The sequence below is a fragment of the Petaurus breviceps genome, unplaced genomic scaffold (genome assembly GCF_028583685.1).
Source record: "Petaurus breviceps papuanus isolate PSGF00001 unplaced genomic scaffold, PetGlider_PUasm1.0 138, whole genome shotgun sequence".
In the NCBI taxonomy this organism is placed as follows: Eukaryota; Metazoa; Chordata; class Mammalia; order Diprotodontia; family Petauridae; genus Petaurus; species Petaurus breviceps.
The window spans coordinates 23872145-23896487 of NW_027185694.1; the positions used below are offsets into that span (position 1 = coordinate 23872145).

Below are 24343 nucleotides of genomic sequence, written 5' to 3' on the forward strand. Positions count from 1 at the left end.
CTCTGTCTATAAAATGAGAAAGTTAGTTTAGATGATGTACAAGATCTCGTCCAGCTCTGATTCTGTGACTCCTCTCATCTGTTTGCTTGCAGCGTAGGCGGCAGGTTCTGGAAGCATCACGGAAACTGACTGAGATGTTGAACAGGTGAGTTTATTTACTTTTCTGCCTATCTAAGGCAGCTAGGTGGTACAGTGGACAAAGCACTGGGCCTGTAATCAGGAAGTCCTTAATTCAAATCCAGTCTCACTCACTAGCTTTGTGACCCTGGGCAAGTCATTTAACCCAGTTTGCCTCATTTTCCTCATCTGTAAAATGAACTGGACAAGGAAATGGCAAACCACTCCAGTATCTCTGCCAAGAAAACCCCAGACAGGGTCACAAAGAGTCAGACATAAATGACCTAACAACAATAACAGGTCTGTCTAGGGAAAGGCTTTGCCTTTCAGCCCCTTTGCCTTCTATGGATTTTACTTTACTGAAGCTGGTTCCCGAGTCTTCTTTGTTCATTGCTTCCCCAGAAGAAAGTACCCTTCTGTTCATATGAAGGTTCCAGCCCAAGACTGAGCCTCTGTATCTTACTAACCCCTCTCAGCTCACCAAAGTTCATGCTCTGGTCAGTGTGTGAGAAAGTGTGGATAGCTTGGTATAGTACATTCCCACCACTAGAAACACAATTTCTGGCCCTTATCCTACTATGGGTCAGTTGAATCATGATGGATCTTAGAAAAAATCGCCTAGTCCAATTCCCCCATCTTATAGATAAGAAGACTGAGACCCAGAGAGCATAATTGATTTGCTTTAAGTTATATAGAAAATAAATATCAAGAGTGAATTTGAATTTAGGTCCTCTGACTCAAAATCCAGCACTTTTCCTCTGAATTGTACCAGAATTCTCTATTTGCAGATAATATGATGATTTACTTTGGAGAGTCATTGAAGAAATTAATCAAAGCAACAGATTCAATCAAGTAGAAAGATATCAAATAAAACAAAAATCTTTGAACTTTCTATTGCTAACTAGACCCATCAGGAAGAGGTTTTTTTAAAAATTTCATTCACAATAAATAAGTGGGAATTGACCTATCTCAGAGACACCCAGGACTTAGAATACAGTTAGAAAACACTCTGCACAGCAAAATAGGAAAACTTAAATAATTAGAGTGATGTTCATTGTTCATGGTTGGGTTGTGATGAAAATGACAGTATTACACACTCTAGTATATTGCTGTAGTGACACACCAGAAGTTACCAAAGAGGGAAAACCTGCATCTCTGTCCCCAAGGTAGGAGGCTGGTGGGTGTGGAGCTGTGAATGTGGACATTTGGTGGTTTGATGCTCATCTGTTGGCATTATATTGGTTTTCAGGCATCGGGAGGCCAGTGAACATGAAGGGGAGACCCCAGAGATGGAGGACAGTGTCAGCAGAGCCAAAGAGGCAGAGGAAGAAGAGGGCAAAGAAAATCAAGACTCTTCACAGCACAGCCTCTGGGTAGACTTATTCACCCCCAGGCACTACAGGGAGCTGCTTAGTGACGATGTGAGTCTGTGTTCCAAGAAGCAGGGTTGGTTTTCTCATCACAAAAATTATGTGTGTGTTGGGAGGTTGGGGGTGGGAATAGAAAACAAATTTATCTGATATCCTGCCATTTCTGGGAAGATTGTCTAGCAGGCTGCAGATTCCCCACCCCCAGTCTAGTAGAATGATGGCCACTGGGATTGGAGGGAATTGAGGGGGTGGGTATTTTATAGGTTAAAGGGAAAGCTACAGAAAAGTGCAGATAACCAAAGGGGGCTTGATCGTAGGTTCATAGATATAGAACTGGAGAGGACCTTGTTCAGCCCCTCATTTTTTAGATGAAACTCAGGCCCAGAGAGTCTGTGGTCACACAGCAAGTCCATGACCAAGCCAGAAGTTTAAAGTAATCCAGTTATCTGGTGGTGGTGGTAGACAGTTCCTTGGGGGTTGGAGATTAACCAGTGACGAAGCATTGCTGGTGACCTATCCTGATTGAAGGAGCCAACATTTGGGGCCGTTTGTGAAGTTTAACCTTTCTCCTGGCAGCCAGGAGCAAGAAAATCAAACAGTGAACCTTCTGGGAGCAGAGAATGGCAATACTCAAAACATTTGACTTGAAAACAGCACTGGAAAGAGAATCTGAATTCACCTTTGCCACGGACTATGTGACCTCTCAAGGCTTCAGTTTTCCCATCTGTAAAATCAAGGGTTGGATTAGATGATTTTTTAACAGCAGCTAGGTGGCGCCATAGTTCACAGAGCACTGGACCTGGAGTCAGAAAGACTAACCTTGGGTTTAAATGTGGTCTCAGGTTCTTCCAGGCTTGTGTGACCCTGGGCAGGTCATTTAACCCTATTTGCCTCAGTTTCCTCATCTGTAAAATGAGCCAGAGAAGGAAGTGGCAAACCATTTTAGTGGCTTTGCCAGGAAAACCCCAAATGGGGTCATAAAGCATCTGACACGACTAAAAGAAACTAAACAGTAGCATGGTCTACAATTGACAAATTTCCTCCTAATCCCTCTTTCTCTGCCACTCATGAAGGTGTCCTCTCCTCCCCACAGTACACCAACCGCTGTCTTCTCAAGTGGCTCAAGCTATGGGACGTTGTGGTGTTTGGCAGAGAGAAGCTTGCCAAGAAACCAAAGCTGAATGAACAGCCGCCAGCCCGGGCTCCCTCCAGGTTTGGCAGGGAGCCCCAGAAGTGGAAGACCAAGGAGCAGATGATGGAGGAGATCCTGGAAGCTGAGCTGGATCAGAACAACAGGCCCAAATATAAGGTGAGGGCTCAGACTCCAGGGGATGATGGGGACACTCTTGAGGTCCCTCTGTGAAGACAGACATAGCATAGGGAGATGATTGATTACCAAAGCGGCATTCTCCACTCTCCCCAAGACCCTCACTCCTAGCAGTCTAACCTAGTGAAATGGGAAGAACTATATTTCTTTGAGGCAGAAGACTGGGTTCAAATCTCACTGTGTGACTGTCACCCTCAGTTTCTTCTTCTGTGAAGTGGGAATGATAGAATTTGCATTGCTTAAACTCCCAGGATTATTAGCATTTCACAAACCTTAAAGCATTTTGTAAATGAGTAATATCATTCCAGAGCCCCCAGGAATTCCTTATTAGAATTGTAGACTTAGAGCTGGAAGGGGACCTCAGAGGCTACCTAGTCCAACCTTCAGACACTTAGTAACTATGTGACCCTGGGCAAGTCACTTAACCCCGTGTTTCCCCATCTATAAAATGAACTGGAGAAAGAAATGGCAAACCACTCCAAAATCTTTGCCAAGAAAACCCCAAGTGGGGTCACAAAAAGTCAGACAGGACTGAATAGCAAAAACAGTCCAACCCCCTCATTTTACAGATGAGCAAACCAAAGTACAGAAAGATGAAGTGATTTTTCTCAAGGTCACACAGGTGGTAAGCAGCAGGCCTGAGATTCATCCTCTCTGATTCTCATCCCATTCATTCCTTATCCAAATCTGTGGTCGTTTGGACAGAAGCTGAGGGGAAATCTATTTTTTATGTTTATTATTTATTTAATTGGGTTTGGGGGTAATCTTTTGCATATGAGAAGGGGGGTAGAACTTTAAACAAGCGATATAGTAATAAAGATAACTCAGTCCCCTCGTGCTTGTAAAGAACTTTGCCACGACATTCCTTCTAGGAAGGCTCTGCAGGTCTTGTTATCCCTGCTTTAGAAATGAGCAAATTGGGGCCCAGAGAAATAAATTGAGTTGCCCCAGGTTATAGAGCTTAAATGGCATGACCAGTGCTAGAACCCAGGCTTCCCAATGCCCCATCCTCTGCCCTTTCCATTCCTAAATCCATCTTGGACTTGGAACTTTAGTAGGGAGGACAAAATTCACAGACAAAACCCAAACAGAAAACAGTGCTCTGTGATATTTTATCAGGCGTTGACTACAAGTCCTTTAGGCATCAAAAAAAGAAGGGTGGGGTTGAATTTAGTCAAGGAGGACTTCATGGAGTAGGAGGTGGGAGGGTGATGCTGAACCTTGGGGGCACTTATAGTTTTTCTTATAGCATTTTTCTGTCCCTCTTGACTACAGGTGGCCCTTCTGTGTGGCCCACCTGGCCTGGGGAAAACCACTCTGGCACACGTGATTGCCAGGCATGCTGGGTACAGCGTGGTGGAAATGAATGCCAGGTGAGTGGAGGAGGGGCAAGAGATTTCAAGGGAGAATTTCTGAAACTAAGAAAATGTTCTTTAAGAAGAAAAAAGAGACCTTACATGATTGACAGCACACAGTGCTGGATAGAGTGTTCTACTCTGAGTCAAGGACCCTGAGCTCAAATCCTACCTAGTGTATTTACTGGCTATATGAAATGGAACAGATCACTGAGCTTCAGTCTCATCTTACTCATCTGTGAAGTGGGGATACTAATGGTATCTACCCCCCCAGGGGTGTTGTAAGGTTCGGATGAAATAACATATATAATGCACTTTGTAAACCTTAAAGTGTTATGTGAATTCTAGCTGTTACTACTATTATTCAGTTTGCTTATTGCTTATATATTCAATTATTTTCTCACATAAACCTGTAAGATTGATTTTGTGCAAGTGTCATGTATTTCAGAGCTGAGGAAACCAAGGCTCACAATACCTTGCTATTAATAATGGAATCTTGATCTAAACCTAGACCTTTCAAGTGGTTTTTGGTTTGTTTGTTTTTTTCCATTACCTGGGTCATCAACAGGAGAGACTTATTCTGGAGACCAGAAGGATTTCTTAATGTCCGCCCTGTATGGTATAGTCATCCCTTGGCCTCAAGGCAGGGGACTGCCCTGTATGACCTCCCGAGGTCTCTTCCCAATCCATAATTCCTCGCTGCTCTGATGGCTCTAGGCTGGTTCTGTTTCAGTGATGACCGCAGTCCTGAGGTCTTCAAGATTCGCATCGAAGCAGCTACGCAAATGGAGTCGGTGCTGGGAGCCAAGGGGAAACCCAACTGCTTGATCATTGACGAAATAGATGGTGCACCCACGGTATGCCTGGGTTTGGAAGAGCATTTAGGCTACTGTGTGACCAAATTGTGACTCTCCACGGGGCTCCCAGTAGGATGTGGGTACAGATTCTCTGGACCACTTACCTAGTAGTTACACTACTATGCTCATGGGGCCAGAGTCATGGGCTCCATCCCCATGTAGGCCAGTGAACTTCAGTCAGAGACAACAGCTTAGTCCCCTGGCAGCAGCTTGACCCATTGTCCCCATCGGCTGTCTCACAGACATGGGATGTCTAAGAGAGGGAATGTGTCAATGGCTTAGTAGCCCAAGAGATAATTTGGAATGTATTTTCCCTTAAGTGCCAAGATACCACAGTAAATAAGAATGTTGGAATCAGGAAGATATCTTCCTGAATTCAGATCTAGCCCCACACACTTATTAACTCTGTGGTCCTGGGAAAATCACTTAACCCTGTTTGCCTCAGTTTCTTCATCTGTAAAATGAGTTGGAGAAACAGTAAACTACTCTCTCTTTGCCAAGAAAATCCCAAATGGGGTCACAAAGGGTGAGACAGGATTGAAAAACGACTGAACACCAGTACTTTTCCCACATAAAGTAGAACACGATTTTTGAAAGGAGGCCACGTTTGTCATTCTGTCTGATCTGTGGATCTTCTTAGGCCAAAAGCTTCTGCCTTCTCTTATCTCCCAAGGCCCCTAGGCTAAGATTCCCTCTCTCCTTCCAGAACACCCCCAAGCCAAGCATGGGACTTGCCCACCTGGGCATACTGGACCATTCTGTAATCCAGGCTCATTCCTAGTCAGTCAGGAAGCCTCTTGATTGAACGTTGAATTGGTTGGGACTCACTTGTATCACGGTGTTTTCATTCTGCTAACTCACCTTCCCTTTTCTCTCTCTACTGTGAGACAAATGCTATCAAGTAAAAGTCAGAGTTTTCCCATCATTTCAAGAAGCAGAGAAATTAACACTCAGATTACCTGCAGAGTTCACAAGTGGGAAGTGGACCTGTCTCAGATTTAGACCTAAAGAGGTCCAGATCTGCATCCTTTACAAGTTGGGTTTTTTCTGTTGTTACTATATTTCTTCTTTGCCCTTTCCCACCCATTGGTGGTATCCTGGTAAGTGGAATAGGGTTAGTGTACAAGCTAGGGAATGCTGGAGCCGGCTCATACTGGCTTCCAAGAACTAATTGTTAAATTTTCAGTGTGAGCATTATATCACAGAAATTGGCAAATACTACATATCAGGGCTTGACTTAATGTTTTGTTGATTGGAGAAAATGTTAACAATGTAGATTAAATTTAAAAGTGTATCCTACATAGATTTTTTTCCCCTGGAGAGCTGGTTGTTAAACATTTACCAGTATACTCCTGAGTATAGGTGTTGTTCCAGAGAAAAAGTGTTCTGTTTTATATCATGTCCCTGTGTGCTGGAGTCCAGCCACTCATCCATATACTTCCCTGCTTCCGTCCAGCCCTCCATCAATGTTCTTCTTAGCATCATTAATCGTAAGGATGTGGGAGAGACAGAGACAGCAGGAGGAGCAGCCGGGGGTGGCAAGAAACGAAAGAAAGAAGGGGGTCTCTTGTTGCGGCCCATTATCTGCATCTGCAATGACCAGTGAGTATCTGTGGTACTTCTCTTTTCCCTATCTTTCTCTGTAAAATAGGGAGGTTAGATTTGATTTCCAATTGCAGCTCCAATGTTCCATTCAGAATGGTGGCACTAGAACTGTTCTAGGTCCTCTTAGTGCAGATTAAATTTATTTTAAATTAAAATAAATCTGTGAGTACAGAATATCATATACATGATCAGATATGGTTATGACCTTGGTTGTTTTAGCTTGACTCTTTTCTTTATTACAAGAGAGGGTTCACTGCCAAGAGTTGGGGAGGAAGAACATAGAGAATCATAAATGTAAGAGACATTAGAAATGATCTAGTCCAAGGCCCTTTCTACCACACACAACTGACTAGTAATTTAAGTCATTAGGTCATGAATAGGGGACACTTCTTGCATTATCTAAATGGCCTGTGTGATGTCATTAGTGGAGGCCCCCCTTCCTAGGTATAGAACCTTCTCATCCAGTGGGATTCTTGCCTCGGACTTTGTATATGTCTGCCTGAGGCACTGAAGGCCTTCTTCAGATCCTTTTGGTGATTCCAGTATAATACTGAGGCCATCTGCCTGTGGATCCCTCACTTTCCTGACACAACTGGCCCACGTCTTTTCCCTGTCATAAATATCCTTTATAATTAATGTTCTCCGCTCTCTTCTGATGCGCAAGCCATTATTAGAAATAAATTCTGCGTGTTTCTTACACCTGCCTGTGGATCCTTCCATTGAATTTTTTGGTCACCTTCAGATTTGGTCCTTCCAAGACCAAGGCCTTCCATGATTTATGGCAACAGTGCCATTTGATAGAGGGTCAGTATTAACAAGATAGGCATCTACATTAGCAAGAAGTTTGGGATCATTGAAAAGCACCATGTGATTACTTAATAGTGCATGATAAATGCACAGCTGTCCCACTTGGAACTTTTTACTTAATGAGAGTCTCCTATCCAAGATCTCAGTTATCATAGATCTTTGATGTTTGGGGTTGGCCTTGCTGAGGATTGTCTGCTTTCTTCATTCAGGTGTATGGTACAATGGAAAGAATGTGGAGTCAGAGGACCTGGTTTCAAATGCCACCTCCATTACCATGTGACCTTGGGCTAGCCATTTGATTTTTGTAGGCCTCAGTTTCCTCATCTGTAAAATGAGAGGGTTGGATTAGATCACCTGTAAGGTCACTTCCATCTGTGATTTACTGTGTTTCATCAGAGCATTCTTAAATAGAGCCTCTGTTTTGAATCAGCTTTTCCTTTCCCACCTCCCCACTCCCCGTAATAAACCTAAGAGCTTTACAAATATCTCATTTGATTCTGGATAGATACACGCCTTCTCTGAGGCAACTGAAGCAGCAGGCATTCCTCCTCCAGTTCCCGAAAACTCTGCCTTCCCGGCTGGTCCAGAGACTGAATGAGGTCAGTATCCTGATTAAGGTAAAGGCAGTGGGGCCAGGCCTGAGGTTGATGCTGCCACTGATCCTGGAAATTAGACACAAAGCCTCCACCCTGGAGCTTAGAGCGTCCTGGCTTTCTGGGGTTGTTGGCCAGCTGTCAGAGCTACCTCCATTACACTGACCCCATGATTACCTTCTCAGTGGATTATCTGCATTAGAATGAAGGAAATCATAATTGGGGGGGGGCCCATCCGCAACAGGCCCAACCTAGAGCATTTTCCAAGGCTACACAGATTTGGATTATCTGCACTTAAAGTCTAAGACATTGTCATTGATGTCTGCCATTTTGCCCCCAGTGAGCTGGTAGCCTTCTCTCTTCCTCCAGCCTCTACTTACCAACTCTCCCTCTGTGTTGTCTTCCCGCAGCAGAATGTAAATTTTTTTAGGGTAGGGACTGTTCTTTTAGTGTATGTGTGTGTGTGTGTGTGTGTGCGCGCGCGCGCATGCGCTTGAGTTTGTCACAGTGCCTGGCACAAAATAATCCCTTAATCTTTAGGACATGTTAGCTGCTATGGATAGAGGGCTTGAAGACAGAGAATAAGGCAATGGGCAATCATTTGGGTTTTTTCAGGAGAAGAAATGAGGCAGGAGGAAAGGGTGGTTGATGAATAGACCAAGGTGGTGTAGACAAGTGGGAAAAAGGAAGTGGGATGGTTTTAGGAAAGCTTCCCATCTATGACTTATAGACATAAACTTGATCCTTTGTTGTTGTTCGGTTGTTTTTCAATTGTGTACAACTCTTCATGACCAAGATATTGGAGTGATCTGCCATCTCCTTGTCAGCTCATTTTACAGATGAGGAAACTGAGGTGAGCAGGGTTAAGTGATTTGCTCAGGGTCATGTAGCTAGTAAGTGTCTGAGGCCAGAATTCAGGAAGATGAATCATTCTGATTCCAGGCCTGGCACTCTGTGCACTATGGTGCCACCGAGCTGCCCCAGAACTGATCCTGGGAGGATATAAGTCCAGTGGGGAAGTTTAACACCCAATATCATCTTGCCTTAGATCTCCTTGCGGCAAGGAATGAAAGCAGATACTGGTACCCTCATGATGCTGTGTGAGAAGACAGAGAATGATATCCGCTCCTGCATAAACACACTGCAGGTATAAGCCCAAAATAGAGAACTTTGGCAATGATTTCCAGGGTTGGGGGGTGGGTAGGGAGTTTTCACTGAACTGAAGCACCCTCTTCCTCTATAGGTGATGGCAACACTAGATAGTTCTTGTCCTTGGCCAGCTTCTAGTGGGCATCTTTCAAGCATGGAGCCTTCTCTCCGTTTGCCATTATCCACCAAAATATGACAGCCTTCTTCCTTCCCTGCATCAGCTTCACAGATTTCTATTTCTGATGGGGGAACCCAAAGGAGATCTGCTCTACAGTTAGGAACATGCCTCAGGCATCCCCTCTGTCCTTTAATAATCTATCATAAGTCTAACTAGGGGTTTTCTCCAAGCCCTTCTAGAAAGCTGGGAGAGACCCATGGCAGAATGAAAAAAGCTACCTCAACAGGGTGGGAGACCTGAGTTCATGTATTAGCCCAGGTGTAACACACCATGAATCTTTTCTTCATCCGTAAACAAAGGGATCTGGCTCTCTTCTCGCTTCTAGCTTCAAAATACTGGGATTTCCAGGTCATCTCATCATATAATATTAAAAGTGGGACAAAGAGTGGGCCAAAAGAAAGCTGAACCCTGAGTGATTTTAGCTACTGGTCTGGGTTCTAGAAAGCAAAAAGCGAAACGTGCCTCCCTTCACTTGATAGAAAAATGGGAGATTACAGGTGATGAATGGTGTGTACCTTGGCAGATATGGTCACTGCATTGGTTGATTTTGCTTAATTGTTTTTAATTCATTAAAAGTATGAGGGAGGGGGAGAGGAAGTATATTGCCAAAATGACTGATACAAAGAAGAAAAAACAGCAGCTAAACGTAATATGCATATATTCACAGGGTGTCTCAAGTCATAGTACAATTTCAAGGTATTAAAGCTTCTTGAAGCATCTAAGACTTCAGGAATTCTATGTATGTATATGTATATATTTATGCTTTTACATATATTTATATACATATATGTTATAAACCTATCATAGGATGGTTTTGAGTTAAGAACCTCAATGTCATCTGGTACAACTCCCTAATTTAAAAAAATTTTAAATTTCTTTTTAGCATTTAAAAAATTTTGATTTCTAAATTCTCTCCATCCCTCCCTCACTTGTTGAGAAGGCAAGCAGTATGGTATCAGTTACACATGTGAAGTCATTCAAAACATATTTCTATATTGGCCGTGTTGCAAAAAAAAACCAAAACAAGAAACACAAAAAGAGTGACAGAATTATACGTCAGTTTTCACTCTGAGTTCATCAGCTCTCTCTGAAGGTGGGCAGCTTTTTTCATTAGGAGTCCTTTGGAATTGTCTTGGATGTTGATCAGAATAGCTGAGTCTTTCACAGTTGATCATTGTTACAATATTGCTGTTACTGTGTGCAATGATCTCCTGGTTCTGCTCACTTCTTTCTGTATCAATTCCTATAGGTCTTCCTAGGTTTTTCTGAAACCATCCCCTTCATCATTTCTTACAGCACAATAATATTCCATCACAATCATACTTGTTCGGCCATTCCCCAATCTGTGGGCCAACCCCCAGTCTCCAATTCTTTGCCTCCACAAAAAGCTGCTATAAATATTTTTGTACATATGAATCCTTTTCCTCTTTGACCTCTTTGGGACACAGACCTGACAGTGATATTACTGGGTCAAACAGCATGTACACTTTTATTGCCCTTTGGGTATAGTTCCAAATTGTTCTCCAAAATGGCAACGTCTTAATTTTACACACATGGAAACTGAAACCCTCAGAGGTTAAGCAGCTTGCATAAGGCTCTTGAACACTTGAACTGCAAACAGAGCTTCTGTTTAACCCAGATCTTCTGACTGCAGATTGGTTGCTCTTCACCTTCCCCATTCAAAGGTGAAGAGTCCTTCATTTTAGTCTGCCTCATAGAGCCATCCTTTGTATTTCAAGGGTCTCCACCTTTCTTTGTATCATTTTTCTGTCTTGGGTTGAGGCATTTTATAGAGTTCTGTGTGTCAGAACTGGGCCTTAGAGATTAAGTAGCCCCAACCTCCTTATTCTACACATGAAGAAAATGAGATCCAGAGATGGGAAGTTATTTGTTTAAAGTCACACCATGTTCTCTACCAGAACCAATGTCTTACTCCCATCTTTAAACTTTGTACATGTTTATATAATAAGGGAATAGAACCTTAAGTTTGAAATCAAAAGATCTGGTTTCAAATTCTGGATCATTTACTTTTTTTTTTTTTGGCTTTTTTTTTTGGAGGGCAATTGGGGTTAAGTGACTTGCCCAAAGTCACACGGCTAGTAAATGTGTCAAGTGTCTGAGGCCAGATTTGAGCTCAGGTCCTCCTGACTCCAGGGCCGGTGCTCTATTCACTGCACCACCTAGCTGCCCCTATGGCGCATTTACTTTTAATTATTTCCTCCTCTGTAAAATAAGGTAGAGCCTAAGGTTTCTTCCACCTTGATATTCTGTGAGCTTTAAGAGTAATGGAATAATAGCACCAAGATTTTGAGAAACCAAGTTACTGAAATTAGTGCCCTAAAATGTCAAATTCCAAGTTTGCATCCTGCCCCCAACTGAATCATTCCTTTCTCATGTTCTGTACGTGCTTCTTTTCCCCTCTCCTGACGGTGGGTACCTAGTTCCTGTATGGCCAGGGCCAGAAGGAGCTGAGTTCAAGGATGGTACAGACGATGAGTATCGGCTTGAAGGACCAGAAGAAGGGACTGTTTGCCATTTGGCAAGAAATATTCCAGTTGCCCAAGATTCAGAGGTAATGCTGTGTCCCTGGATCAGGAGTGTTGGAGTGTGGTGTGAGGATGGGAACACAGAGATCCTGGAGGGCTTCAGGAACCCAGCACTGGGAATTGCCAAGAGAAGGTTCCTTTGGTCTCCTTACCAGGCCAGGTGCTATAACACAGTCCACAATCAAATGCAGCAGGACCCCAGTAGCTTAAAGCTAAGCACAGAACTTGAGTTTGAATTATAGGATGGTAGAGCCAAAAAAAAAGAGACCTTATAGGTTAATGAGGCATCTTCCCCTCCCCGGCCCCCCTTCAGTTAACAGATGAGGAAACCAAACCCAAGAGGGATTAAGTGGTTTGACTGAGATCACCTAGTTAGTGTTTGGTGTGGGATTAGAACCCAGGTCTTACTGACTTTATCCTTGATCCCTCACTGTTACTCTTTTGTTATAATAAAGCCCTAGAGTGTGGGTTCTTAAGCTGGAGTCCACAAACTTGGTTGTTTTTTTTTTAATATTTCAATATAATTGGTTTCCTTTGCAATTTTATGTTTTATTTTGTGCATTTAAAACCATTCTTTTGAGATGTTTTCACTAGACCAGACTAAGAGATCCATGGCCCCCTAAAAAGGCTAAGAATCGCTGCTCTAGGGAATGCCTGGCATTCCTGGCTACCAGAAGAAGACTTTTATTTCTGAGCAAGGAAACAAATGGAGATGGGGAGAAAGCATGGCTATAACTGGGGCCTCTGTGGGCCCCAGCCTGTTTTTAGGAGTGATTACATCTCCTCACATGCCTGGTATGGGCAGAGACATTAACTATGCCACCACCAGGTGTCGCCCTTTACAGCAATCACCAAGTCACCCATCCCTATGCTCTTAACCATCCTGGCTGTGGACAACAACGTTAGTCTAATACCAGGACAGCAATGCCCTGCTCATCCTCCCACCTGGTTAGGCCATTGTACCTGAGTTCCACATAAATGAATTTTCTAGTTAACTGAATATTACACCTTTAGGTTCCACAAATGTTTTTTGATTTTCACCATTTCTGTTGGAAATCTTTCTAAAATATATTATCTTCTTCCTTTTGTCTTCTTTTCCTTCCTTCTTTTCTTCCCTTTCCTTCCTCCCTTCGCACTTTTTATTCTCTTCCTCCCCCTTTCTTCTTCCGTCCCTCCTTCCTTTTTTTCCCCTTGTTTCCTCCCTCCTTTCTCTTCCTTTCTTTTCCTTCCCCACTTTTTTCTCCCTCCCTCTTTCCTTTCATTCCTTTCCTTCTCCCCTCCCTCCTTCCCTTTTTGTTTCCTCCCGTCTTCTCTTTCCTTCCTTCCATAAACAGGATACTAAACAAAATATAACTTTTTCTCAGGTCATCATATTCATTTAAATAGATGTCATATAGGAGGCAGGTGATCTGGGTTCTAGTCCTCTCACCTTCCCTTCTCTTTGACCTTGGACAAGTCATTTTAGCCTCAGGCAAAATGGCATTTTTGAGATCACATCCACCCATGAAGCAAGGATGATGATACTTACATTTACATCATGCTTTAAGGTTTGCAAAGCACTTAGTAGGAAGAGGAGCTGTTATCTACAGTTCTCCTGAGTTTTAATCCAGTGATACCTTCTGGAACCACTGAAGCATAGGGTAGAGTTTTCCTCCCTTAAGATAAACAACCACAAGAGGGCTCAGCATGAGTTTCCCACCACAATTCTTCTGTTTACATTTAATTCTATAATTCTGTCCCCTCCCTCCATCACTGTCATTTCTTGCCATTTGTTGGTGTTTTGTTAATGTTTTTCATCTCACATATACATAGAATTGCAGCACGTCAGAGATGGAACTTAAGAATGTATAATGGGGTGGGGGGCGCAGTGAATAGAGCACCAGCCCTGGAGTCAGGAGGACCTGAGTTCAAATCTGGTGTCAGACACTTAACACAAAAAAAACTAGCCATGTGACCTTGGGGAAGTCACTTAACCCCAATTGCCCTCTAAAAAGCAAAAAAATAAAAATAAATCTAAAAAAATAAAGAATGTAGAACACAGGAAGTCAGAATTGAAAGAGACCTCAGATCATGTAGTCCAGAAGTTTTTAACCTGGAATCCATAAAGTTGGTTTTGGGGGAGGGGTTTGTGTGTTGTTTTAGTATTTTGATCATTGTATTTCAATATAATTGATTTCTTCCGTGGCCCTATCTGTTTTATTTAATGCATTTAAAAACATTCTGAGAAGGGGCCTAGAGGCTTCACTAGACTGCCCAAGGGCTCCTTGACACAAAAAAAAAGCTAAAAAAAACCATGATCTGGCAAATAGAGAAATTGAGGCCCATAGAGGAGAGATGGCTTCCCCAAGGCAACACAGGATCCTGGCAGCGTAACTGAGATGGGAAGCAATATATTCTCTGACTCCAAATCTAAGGATCTTTCCACTGCTCCCCAGCTGTGCTTTTCTAATGATTACATTTTGCCTTTGTTGGTGTCCCTTCTTGCTGCTGTCCAGGTGTCCTAGATGGTTCTTGACTCACATCCACAAGAGAATTGTAGGATGTCAGAAGAGAAAGATACCTTATGTGATGGAATATAACTTATCAGACCAGAAGAGACCTCTGGGACCATTGGGTCCCACTCCCTTGTTCTTCAGAGCCCCACAGAGAGGGGACTTTTTCACGGTTAACATAGATAGTTTAATGCCACACATGAAATCCGGGTCTCTGGACTGGCAATCCAGGCCTCTTGCTATGATAGCATCACAACAAAGGTGGGGAGAATTTAAGTAGAATTGAAGGAAATTTTTTGCCTGTAGGGTTTTGTGAGGGTAGTAGTGTCTGGAAGTTGGCAAAGGTGGGGTGACTAGCTCAGAAGGCCTGGTGGGAGCCTACAGTCCATCTCTCTCCTTGGCATCCCCAGGCAACGAATCAGCCAGGATGTCTTTCTGCCAGACCAGACGCTCCTCGACGTTCACAGCGGCCCCCTGGGCAGGGTTCCTCTCCACACCTCATCCCAGAGGTTCCACCACATCCTGCACATCACCACCTCCACAGGGGATCATGAGAAGGTGGCCCAGGTAAAGCCACCTCCCACATTGCCCCAGTGTTTTCACCTCTGAGATACTGGAAAGTCTCCAGTGTAAGCCAGTCTTCCTAGCAGTAGGAAGCTGTCCTTTGCAACTTGTTTTTCCAGAAATAAGTACAGTGAGCAAAAAGCCGCACCAGTGTTATAACCCTCATTCTGCACAAAAACCAAGGCCAGGAGAGGTGAACGGACTTGCCCCAGGCCGCTGGTAGTAGCATTGGTGAAGGTTGAACTCTGGTGTCTTGACTCCCAAGGTCAGTGCCCTTTTCATTCCCCACACAGTGCTTCCGTGTGAAGGGTTAATTGGTTTGGTGTTTCTGTTACCTCTCACTTTCATCAGTAACCTTGTACTTGGTGAACTAGGGATTCTCTCCGCTAAAGCGGCTTTAGATTAACAAGCCAGCATGTGTGGCTCTGTACAGGAAACTGTCCCTCTGGGCTTCCAGGAAACCTCTGGATTGAGCCCTGGGTTTGTTTTGGAGGATTAATTTTGGGACTTGATAATGCAGGTGAACCAAGGCTAGGATTTGGGTGATGATGCAGAAGCACACGTGGAAACCCAGTTTGTTAGGGTTTTTGTTTGTTTGTTTTTTGTTTTTTAAATTTTTGTTAAACTCTTCTTCCTGGAAAGATGAGCAGGTGTTAAGCCTTCTTCCCCAGGGGTAGGGTGAGATGCTCTCACTGGGGGGGATCTGCAGCAGCGTTAGGGAACAAGCACCCCATCCTACCACTCTCACCTAGAACAGAATTACAACAGATTTTAAGCACTTTAATGAATGAAAATTGGTCATGTTCAGCTGTGGAACTCGTGAGTTATTTGAAGCTTACTTAAGAGAGGCAGCTTTGTCTATCAGGAAGGAGAGTGACCTTGACCTTGGCTTCAGAAAACCTTAATACAGGGGCGGCTAGGTGGCACAGTGAATAGAGCACCGGCCCTGGGGTCAGGAGGACCTGGGTTCAAATTGGGCCTCAGACACTTAACACACAAAACTAACCGTGTGACCTTGGGCAAGTCACTTAACCCCAATTGCCCCTTCCCCCCCAAAAAGGAAAGAAAACCTCATTACGATTCCCAGTTTCAATTATCATTTCCTCTTTCTTGGAGCTACAAACTGGGGAACATAATGCCCACAGGGTTGTTGTGGGAAATACAAATAAATATAAAATTTGTAAAAGAAATTTTAAAAGTACTCTTGATTACTCATTGTTATGAATATCCCATTCAGTTTTCATAATAATGATAGCTAACATTTAAACAGGGCTTCCTGTGTGCCAAACACTGTGCTTTACAATTATGATTTTACTTGGTCCCTGGGTGGTGTCCGACTTTCTGTGACCCCGTTTGGGGTTTTCTTGGCAGAGATATTGGAGTGATTTGCCATTTCCTTCTCCAGTTCATTTTGCAGGTGAGGAAACTGAGGCACACAGGGTTAAAGTGACTTGGTCAGTGTCACCCAAATAGTTACTAATAGAGGCTAAATTTGAACTCAGGTCTTCCTGATTCCTAGTCCAGCATTCTACCAATGCACTGTACCACCTAGCTGCTGATTATCTCAGGCTGGTTGTATGATGGAAACATTCTGCAAATCACATTTAAAAGTGAATTTCTTAGAGTTTAGGCCAAGCTCCCATCAGCTATTTGTAGGGTATTCTTGCTGCCCATCCAATAGTTAAGGAAAAATGATGGCAGACAAGGTAAAGCTATGACATGTGACAGTACTGTTGTACTTGTTAGCTATGGAAAAACAAATTAGTCTGCTTTTAAATGTCCTTTTCAGATTGCTTCTGTCTTTGTTCTTTGTGATCCTGTGAGCCACTTCACCCCAATACTGTCCATGGGATTTTCTTTGCAATGATACTGGAGTAGATTGCCATTTCCTTCTCCAGCTCATTTTGCAGATGAGGAAACTGAGGCACATAGGGTCAAGTGGCTTGCCTGGGGTCACATAGCTGGTGTCTGAGACTGGATTTGAATTCAGGTCTTCCTTGATTCTGGGCCTAGCTGTCTATCCACTGAGTCACCTAGGTGTCTCCTCAGCAAATGGGTTAAGTGACTTGCCCAAGCTCCTATAGCTTACAGTAAGTGTCTGAGGCCAGATTTGAATTCGGGTCTTCCTAACTCCAGACCCAGCACTCTACCCACTGAGATGCAAAGCTGCCTCCTGCTTCTGTCTTACCTGTAACCTTAGCCACGTGCAGCTTGGAAGGGCATGACGGCTTTGCGAAGAATCTAGGCTTAAGATCATATATTCTTTCATAGCAACTGGGCTGTTTTTAGTTGCAGGGACGGCCTACACTAAGCCCTGCCATATTCACTTGCCGGGTTCTCCCATGTGACCATGTAGAGAACATTTATGAAACAACTCTCTGTTGTTGGTCTGAGACCTGGGCAAGGAGTGCATTTGTAAATGAGACTGAAAGGGAAGGGTAGAGTCAGCTTATAGGAGGCCTTGAATGCCAGGCCAGGGAATTTGGCTTATATCCTCCAGCCCAGTGGTTTTCAATCTTTCTTAATCACATATTCCCATCAAAAAAATTATTTTCAAGCATTTGTCTTTTGACCAAAATTTTTGATCCCCAATATGCATATATTTTATATAAATAATTGTATATGTTAGGAAGCAGCACAAATACAGACATTTTAAACATGAAATAATATTTGATCTTCAGTAGGGGACTGATAGAATGGAAAGTCACGTTGGCAGCTGTATGGAAGATGGATTGAGACCTGAGGCAGGGTTCGATTAGTGTTAAATAGAAGGTTATTGTGACAGTTCAGGAGAAGGATGGTAATGTCCTCCTGAGCTGGAGGAGGCAGATACAACCGGGGTTGTTGAGGGAGAGGTGACGAGATTTGGCGGCTGATTGGATAAATGAGATGAGAGAAAATGAGGATCTAAAGATGGTGCTGTAAGTCTGGACAGTTGGCAGGATGGTGGTTCATTGTTCAGAAGTGGGGTGGGTTTGGATGGGAAGAGAATGTGAAGAAGTCTCCGGGGGCGGTTTGCAGTTCATCCATGCCCACATGTCCAGTGGGACTCCCAAAATACAAAGACTGGAGCCAGGCCGACACTAGTCATTGCCCACGGGGGCCTCCCACGGCCACTGGGCAGTCTGAGGGTACACGGGGGCAGTCTGAGGGTGCACGGGGGCAGTCTGAGGGTGCACAGGGAGCTGTCTGAGGGTGCACAGGGGGCAGTCTGAGGGTGCACGGGGGCAGTCTGGAGGACAGGCAGCAGGGCGGTTTTCCCCATTGTACCTGTGTAGCTGCTGCTCTGGGTGCCCAGGTAGCAGCTCTAAGGAACCACCTCAGCCTCAGAAATAGTGAGGTTGGGAATTTGTATAGCAAGAAGAGTTGGGGAATGTTGAGGGGTGAGGGTAAGTGTGGTTGTGTTAGAGATAAATTCCGTAATTGGCCAACTCTCCGAGCTGTGGCCCCCATTTGGAAGCTGTTGTTCCGGGCAGTAGAAAACAATGAAGAGCTTGCAGTAAGGGAGTGTGACGGGGTCTGAGCTGTGTTTGAGGAATGTCATCTGGTAGCTTGGAAGGATGGGGAGACTGCTATTACAATAGTCCTAGGGAAAATGATGCATGAGGGTCTAGAATGGGAAGAAAGTCAGGATAATATGCCACTCCCTCCGACCCCCACACGTTGCCCTTTGGCTCAGAATTTTTCCTTTGATCTTGTCCATTGCAGGGCCTCTACGACAACTTTCTGAACATGAAACTCAAAGACCCCACCTTAAACTCTGTGTGTACTGCCATGGACTGGTTGATATTTGAAGATATCCTGGACCAGACTGTACGACATGGCCAGAACTTCCAGCTCATGAGATACTTGCCTTTCCTTCCTGTCGCCTTCCACCTTCTCTTTGCAGCCAACAGCGTCCCTAGGATCTCCTACCCCAATAGCCAGCATGAGGCAAGTGCCAGCCCCTTGGAATGGAGGGGGGATGACGGGACTATTTATAACCCAAATTCATCAGAGGCAAGGTTTTCTCTTTTTTTCCTAATATTAGAGTTAACATCTATTTGACTCCAAGTCCAAGACTTTTTTCCTGTAAATTTTTCTGATTTCATTCTGCTGTACTCCCTAGTTAAGGGGGTATATTGGATGGAAGAATCTTTCTTCTTCCGCCAGTCCAATATCCTACACTTTCTATCCACATAAAAATTTTAAAAAAGTTAACCATAGCTTATCTGTCTCTTAGCCTAGTAACAGATTCATGGGCTAAGGATGGATCGAGAAGGGGTTGGGGGTCTTGGAAGTAGAGAAAAGATGTCTGTATTCTTTCCCTCTGTGGTTTGCCCTTGGCACCACCAAACAGCTCCTGGGAACTCTGGTTTCTAGAGCCCTTTAGAATTTCTCTCGTGGTCTCCTTCCTGGGGTGAATCCTGACCATCCCTTTCCCACATTAGCCTTCCCTTCCTTCTAGTCATTTTTAAGAACCAGCTTCAAAAAAAAAAAAAAAGAAGTACAGTCTTTGAACTGCACTATGTTGACCACATACAACTGCCCCCATCTTTACCAGAGTGCACATTTGACACTCCCGCCTCTCTCCATTCCCCCCACCCCATGGGCGCTAGTGTTTTCTCAGCCTGTTGTATTATTGGGCCTTTTCCCTAACTCTAGAGCCCAGATGATCCTGTTTGTTGATGGGGAGGTGGGAAGGTGGGAAGGAACTACTTATCAGACCACTAGTTTAAAATGGATTTTTTTTAAACCAATTTCCAGGCACTGATTAAGATGAGCCAGACACAGAACCTGATCATGTCTCTGGTATCAGGGGTCGCTCCAGCTACCCGAAGCCGTGCTGCCCCACAGTCCCTTATCCTTGAAGCCCTCTGTCTGCTCCTAGACATCATCTCCCCTAAGCTTCGTCCTGTGAGTCCCCTTCTGGATTTAGGGTTTGTGAGGTATATCAATCAAAGCTTGGGGGGGTAGAGGCATGGTCACTCCAGATAACCTCGTGGGTAGGGGTGGTGTAGCAGCAAGCACCCCAAGCGTGCTCAGGGTGGCTGCCCATACAGGTTCTTGGATCTGCTTTGTTAAAGGAAAGCAACTCAAAATGGGTTAACAAGCTTACTTTAATCAGTCAGACATATATCGTTTACCTTGTTCAGGAGAAAAGGTCAGCACCCCGGACTTCAAAGTATACAGGCAGAATTATCAAGACAGAAACAGATCAAGTAGACAGATTTCCAAACTGTCCAACCATTACATCCATACCCAGTCAACATCTGGGTTTCCACATCTGGGTTTTTCAAAGCCGGGGCAGCCCTGGACAACGGCTTCCCAGAATTCAGATCAAATCACAGAACACTTCTCAAAGTGAGCCCCCAAAACAAAGCTACACATCAGGGCTTACATAGCCTTCTCCTGGCTCAGAGAATGTAACAACCTTATTGACCCACTGGCCAATCAAAAAGTATCTACTGAAAAACAAGCCTTCCACCCCAGGCTTCAGGTGCACTTTAGCCTAGGGGCAGGGAAGATCTTCCAAATTTGCATTCCCATTATAGGTGGGTACATTCTGAATTCCCAGGATTTGAGAGGGACATGGAATCAGAGCTCACTTCTTCAGATTTGGGGCATAGGGACCATCTTCCTCATTAAATCAAAGTGTTCCAGTATAGTGGGGGCCATCTCCGGTTGTCCTGACCTATATCTGGCCACTGGACCCAGATGGCTCCAGAGGAGAAAGTGAGGCTGGTGACCTTGCACAGCCCTCCCTCCCTTAGATCCAATTCACTTGCAAGTCGTGGCATTATCTTCCTGATGTCTTGATCCTCTTCAAGAATGAAGGACAAACACCAATTCAGTATAGTAGAGTTCATGTCTTTTCCATCAGTCAGAGGATACCTCCCAGAACAGGGACTCTCATTACCCCCTTAAGACAAGGATATCATCATTTACCTCATTGTATAGAACAAGAAGGGAACAAAGAAGATAAGGAGAACCATGAACACTGCACTGTTGATTGTGTCTCCTTTAAGACCATGAGGTCTTCCACCATGTTCTGCCTCTCTCCCCATCTGTCCATGTTAGTCACAGAATCTTAGAACCAGGGCATCTCAGAGCCAGAAGGGGTTATTAGAATCCTCTGGTCAGAGGTGTCAAACTCACAGGAGACTGGCTCTGAACCAGATTAAAATGTAGTTGGGAAAGGTTTAACAAAATAAATAAAAATACAATATAATAGATAGTTAATTTGTGGTTTTCTAAATCAGGATATGGTCTGCAGGGATGCATTCCCATTTAAGTTTGACACCACTGATCATTGTCCAAACCGACTCACTTTACAGAGGAAGAAACTGATGTGAAGGCCCAAAAGTAAGAAAGAAAAAGATGGAGAGAGAGAAAGGGGTTTTTTTTGGGGGGGAAGGGGGGAAAGGAGACCTTTTTAGAAAAATAATGCAATTTTCCAAAAACATTTGCATGTTTCCCCCAGAGAATGTAAGCTCCTTGAGGTCAGGGATAGGTTTGTTATTTTCTTTGTAGCCCTAGAGTGTGGCAGTTTCCTTCAATAATAGGTACTTAGTGAATGAATGTTTGTTGACCTGAATTCAATCCCAGTACCAAACATGATTGTGTTAATGTTCCTAAGCTAAAAAAAGTGACTTTAGGTCTATAAAGAGTGCTAGCCTTGGGGCAACTAGATGGCACAGTGAATAGAGCACTGGCCCTGGAGTCATGAGGACCTGAGTTTAAATCCAACCTCAGACACTTAACATAAAACTAGTGATGTGACCTTGGGCAAGTCACTTAACCCCAATTACCCTCCAAAAAAAGGCAAAAAAAAAAAAAGAGTGCTAGCCTGAGAAGTATTGCATGTGTTTCCATTTTCCCAAAAATATTTCTTCTCTCTAATTCCTTCCCTCTGACCCCAGTGACATTCACAAAGTTCTTCTCTGTTGCCTCATCATGGTGAAGAGGTGATGTTTGGTTCTCAAAGTCCACAGTAGCGAAGCACAAACTCTGTCAAGTCAACAACTCAGCAAGCATTTATTAAACACTTGCTGTATGCAGTGATGCTATTGTAGATTCCCCCGCATTTATTAGGCCCTTACTGTGTGCAGTAATGCTGTAGAGGTTCTACCATGATGGAAAGGCCTAAGCTAAGATCCCAGTGAAGAGTGAACCTGATCTCTGGTTGATGAAATTTTTGGCTGTGGCAACAGTTGAAACAGAAGAAAGTTTAAAATGACCTTTGGTCCCTCTTCTGCATCCACGTTGATGTAACAGGGTGACAGATGGGGCCACTTTTTTAGAGCATCTGTAACCATTAACTTAACTGATTGTTAGGTGGTGTGATTGATAGAATGCTGGACTTGGAGTCAGGAAAAGCCAAGTTCAGATCCTTCCTTGGGCACTTAATGGCTCAGCCTCAGTTTCCTCATCTGTAAAATGAACGTGATGATAATAGCACCTAACACACAAGGTTGTTATGAGGATGAAATGAGTTAGCATATGTAAACCATGTTGCAACTCTTAAAGCACTACGTACTTGCTAGCTGTCATTATTAACTTCTCCGAGTGTGAGGTACTTGTCAGTAATCAACAGCCTAAACCAATAAAAAGACTAAACCACATAAATGTCAGTACTTTAGTGAGGTTGGGTTTTTTTTTAAACCAGTCAGAAGACAAAAGACAATTTTAGCTAAAGGGAAGAATAGCCCTCTTAGAGAGGCAGACAAAGGGACTGGCAGAGTTGGTTTCATTGCGTACCCCAAAGACATCAAGAAATATTTCAGGGCGGCTACATGGCTCAGTGAGTAGAGCACCCACCCTGGAGCCAGGAGGACCTGAGTTCAAATCCAGCCTCAGACACTTAACACTTACTAGCCGTGTGACCTTGGGCAAGTCACTTAACCCTAATTGCCCTACCTTTCCCCCTCCAAAAAAAAAAAAAGAAATATCACGAACTTGGCTTGCAATGTTTATGAGCAGTGTAAGGAAAAAGACGACCATGAAAAGAACTTCAGCCTCCCGGTGTTACAGAGAATGAACAGGGATGACAGTTCAATGAAGACTATAACAATCCCTTCGACTAAGTCAAACACACTCTGATGCCTGGTGTCTTGAGTGCAAAGGTGGGCACTGGGAAGGAAGCTGAAAAATGCAGCTCAGGTTTAAGAGACAGGAAGCTTGCAGGGTATTCAGGAACCCCATGCCTCTAGAATGGCAGTCCTTTCAGAAAAGAGATGGAGAACACTTAAGAGCATCACAAAAAGTGAGTGTAGGGTTATAGATCCAGAGCTGAAAGGGACCTCAGAAATCATCTCGTCCAACCCTTCATTTTACAGATAAGGAAACTGAGGCCCAGGGAAGAAAATTGACATACCCAAGGTCATGTAGGTAATAGCATCAGAGGTAAAATTTGAACCCAGGTCTTTTGACCCCAAAGCTAGTTCTTTCTACTCCCTTGAGTGAAATTGATTATAACTTAATAGACAAGAAACAGCTGTGACATGATAAATCAGAATCCAAAGTCAAGCTATTGACTAATCAGAGCAAAGGTCAAAATCGAAAACAAACTAGAGGAAACCTAAAGATAAAGGGAAGTCACCATGAACAATGCAGCAGCTCCTACCTCATTTATTCAAATGAGCCACCAGTGAAGAAAGTTGTTGATCACTTGTTTCACTCATTTGGGGTTTCCTTGGCAAAGATAATGGGAGGGGTTTGCTATTTCCTTCTCCAGTTCATTTTACAGATGAAGAAATTGAGACAAACAGGGCTAAGTGACTTGCCCAGGGTCACACAGCTATTAAGTATCTGAGGCCAGATTGGAACTCAGGAAGATGAGTCTTCCTGACTCCAGTCCCAGCCCTCTGCACTATGATGCCTCCTAGCTGCCACAGAAAATTGGGAAATGGCAAAGATCTCTATCTACCCAGATCACCCACCCTTTTCTTCTAACGTTTAACTACCATAAAGCAGTTACAACAATGTCAAGTTCAAAAGAACCTAGTAGCTTACATGAGCCACCAAATATTTCATCTCCTTGGCAAGTATAGAAAAATGACAGTCAAGGGCATCACTGTTTAGAAAATCAAACCCATTTATAAAATACTGTGGAAAAGGAAGATAATGGCAAAGTCTACAGATAGCTTGGCAGGAGACCCAAATGAGCTGTATTCTCTCAAGAGCATTAATGGATGAAACTGAAAGTGGAACAGATCTGTCACTGTTTCTATGGCGATCTGTTCAGCATCAGCGAGAGGACCCACCACCATTGGGACCCTAGCACCTCACTCCCTGATGTGGCATCCAAAGAAGCAGAAATGGCACTTGGGAAGATGCGGGTGGGAAGGGTAATTGGACCAGACCAGAGTGACCTTGAGGAAGTCCGTCCTGGAGACCACAGA

General features: G+C 43.8%; 1 protein-coding gene across 1 annotated transcript in view; it reads left to right on the top strand.

Moving 5' to 3' along the window:
- The window catches only part of CHTF18 (chromosome transmission fidelity factor 18), a 56182-nt gene that overhangs the window by 10869 nt on the left and 20970 nt on the right, over nt 1-24343 (top strand). Inside the window, exons 6-17 of the mRNA XM_069108464.1 lie at nt 93-145; nt 1367-1538; nt 2581-2796; nt 4090-4187; nt 4903-5026; nt 6483-6628; nt 7944-8037; nt 9080-9178; nt 11800-11930; nt 14807-14963; nt 18669-18893; nt 19707-19856. Of these exons, the coding sequence (XP_068964565.1) occupies nt 93-145; nt 1367-1538; nt 2581-2796; nt 4090-4187; nt 4903-5026; nt 6483-6628; nt 7944-8037; nt 9080-9178; nt 11800-11930; nt 14807-14963; nt 18669-18893; nt 19707-19856 (1665 nt within the window). The remainder of the gene's footprint in view (nt 1-92; nt 146-1366; nt 1539-2580; nt 2797-4089; nt 4188-4902; nt 5027-6482; nt 6629-7943; nt 8038-9079; nt 9179-11799; nt 11931-14806; nt 14964-18668; nt 18894-19706; nt 19857-24343) is intronic.